Genomic DNA, 2,400 nt, shown 5'->3' with positions numbered 1-2,400 from the left:
CTTCTAAAACGCAGTTAGTTTCAGATGTTAAACTAAATTACACCTACAACTAACGACAGCTAAAAGTGAGCCGCGGAAACTAAGTTTACCACCTAATATTAATATCGAGTAGTCATGGATCATCACGAAGTGTCTGCAGTTCTCAATCACAGAAGTCAAGCAGTGTTTACGGCAGTCGTGGCTTGGATGGGTGACCGTTAGTTGAAAAAATGCGATTAAAACCGATTTAAAAAAAAGTAATCTATTTCGATTGAGATTTGTGTCCTGAAATAATATGCGTGCATTAAAATGTTGTATTAATCCTTACATTCGTCATAAATTCGAGTTTGGTTTCAAAAATTTTTTCTTGTTATTGGTTCGACTAATTCTATAATACATTTAGAATAATAAAATATATATGAAATTTTATTATTAGTTGAATTAATTTTGACATGATATATTCATATATCAATCAGTAAATTTTGGATCGACGAATTGCTTTTTTTGTATGAGCAATCGTCGAAGTTTGGATTGACATAGATTCCTATCACCTGATACTAATCCGTCTAAAGTGAATTATATCCGATTTGAGTGATTTTAATTCTTTTTAATATCGTATTTTCGGTGCAAAAATCCCGATCGATTCGGATAACTTTTTTTATAATCGGTTTTAATCGAACATTTTCGGCAGGGTTGCGCTTAGCTCATCTGATGTACGTTCGTATTCTGCTTTCGCACATAAATTTACATCTTCCACAGCGTTCGCGTTGTCGTTGCTTTTTCTTGATTCGGTACAATCAGCTGTTTTGTGACCCACTCTTCTACACCAGTGGCATCGATACTTGAACTGCTCGCCTTTCAATTTATCGTCATTTCTCGATTTACCTATCGATTTTTTATCCACTTTTTGGCCTTTGATGTCTTGGACGTCTGACCGATCTTTTCTTTGCGAACATTGCGTCCGACGATAACTCACGCGATTCGTTCTTCCTTGCATTGTGTTCTTCAATGATTTTTATGCATAGGACTTCGGGGATTGGCAACTCGTCTCGCGGCTCAATTGCGCATCGAAAATTTTCGAAACTAGGCGGAAGACTATAGAGCAGCATCACAGTTAACAAGTCAGAGTTTATGTCCACTTCCATTTCACTCAGCTTTTCGATCGTGTCGAAAAATTTCCGGAGATGATTACGTACACCCATGGTCATTGATTCTGTCCCTCGGAAATTTTCACAAACTCTGAAGGGAACACTTTTCTACATTAATGCTCATAATCCAAGCACGATTTCGTTTTATTAATCGTGCATGGATTATGAGCATTAATGTAGAAAAGTAATCACTTCAGAGTTTGTAAAAATTTTCGAGGGATAGAATCAATGACCGTGTATGTACGTCGCCGCCGTTCATTCTGTGCAAAGTCAGTTGCTTCAACAACGTCGCTTTCCGGTCCACTCGATTAATATATCGATTTTAATTTGAACCTCACTTCTCTCGACGTATTGCATCCATTAATTTGTTTCAATTCCGATGACTTAATAGTCAGGATAATGTCCGCCCTTGCTTTCTTGTCCTCGACGTCCCATGTTCTCGCCGCTTCCACCGACATCGCGTTATCCGGGATAATCTCAGGCTTTACCTTTTTACCACTAACGTGTCCCCATGCGTCGTTTTTCATCAAGATCGCTTCCATGTGAATTTTCCATGTATCATAGTTTTCTTTGTTCAGAAGTTCTATTCGGATCATATTTGACGAAGCCATCTCCTCGGTTTTTCGTGTGGTGTCGAACTTTCAAGAACGATTCCGGCGTTAACCTCACTTTCTTCTCTTCTTCACTATTTCTTGTGTTCGCACTTAATTTCCGTAGCCTGGGCTCATAACCTGTTAGAGCAGCACGTAATGGCGATAATGAATAGCATGATCATTTACACAGAAGAGAGTAATAATATATTTATTTCGTGAGTTACAGCAAATATCTTGAACGACTGTAAGACCGTTGTAACATCTATTTGAAGAAACGAACAAAGATTATGAGTAATATATAGATAAGATACAAGGGGGATTTCTTTAGTATTGTTACGCCCGTGCTTCGCGGTGTCGGCCGAGCATAAGTTGCGCCGACTGAAATCGTCCCCGGAAGCGGACAAAAGAGGGTTGCTCCCTTAACAACGTGTTATTTGGCGGGACTCTCTGGATTGATGCGAGTTTGAGATACGCTCGAGTCTATTAAGAGTTCAATAAACCGTCGTAGTTCATTTATAAACGAGTGTGTTGTTCTTTTCCGCGCGAGCTCGCAAGTGTCTCCGTCTTTGCCGCAGGCGCGAGTGTAACAGTGAGCGCAAGCGTAGACTCTCTGGATTGACGCGAGTTTGAGATACGCTCGAGTGTATTAAGAGTTCAATAAACCGTTGTAGTTCATTTAT

The 2,400-nt window shown here is 39.4% G+C and overlaps 1 protein-coding gene across 1 annotated transcript in view; it reads right to left on the bottom strand.

The window, feature by feature from the left end:
• Positions 1-649: 649 nt before the first annotated feature.
• The window catches only part of LOC105458017 (segment polarity protein dishevelled-like), a gene marked incomplete at its 5' end in the record, with an annotated part of 7,943 nt that continues 6,192 nt past the window's right edge, over positions 650-2,400 (bottom strand). Inside the window, 2 exons of the mRNA XM_011703031.1 lie at positions 650-982; positions 1,466-1,710. Of these exons, the coding sequence (XP_011701333.1) occupies positions 650-982; positions 1,466-1,710 (578 nt within the window). The remainder of the gene's footprint in view (positions 983-1,465; positions 1,711-2,400) is intronic.

This window comes from Wasmannia auropunctata, unplaced genomic scaffold, assembly GCF_000956235.1.
Source record: "Wasmannia auropunctata unplaced genomic scaffold, wasmannia.A_1.0 LD334769.1, whole genome shotgun sequence".
Taxonomy (NCBI): domain Eukaryota; kingdom Metazoa; phylum Arthropoda; class Insecta; order Hymenoptera; family Formicidae; genus Wasmannia; species Wasmannia auropunctata.
The sequence above is the reverse complement of the archived record's forward strand: the minus strand, read 5'-3'. Positions and strand labels throughout refer to the sequence as shown.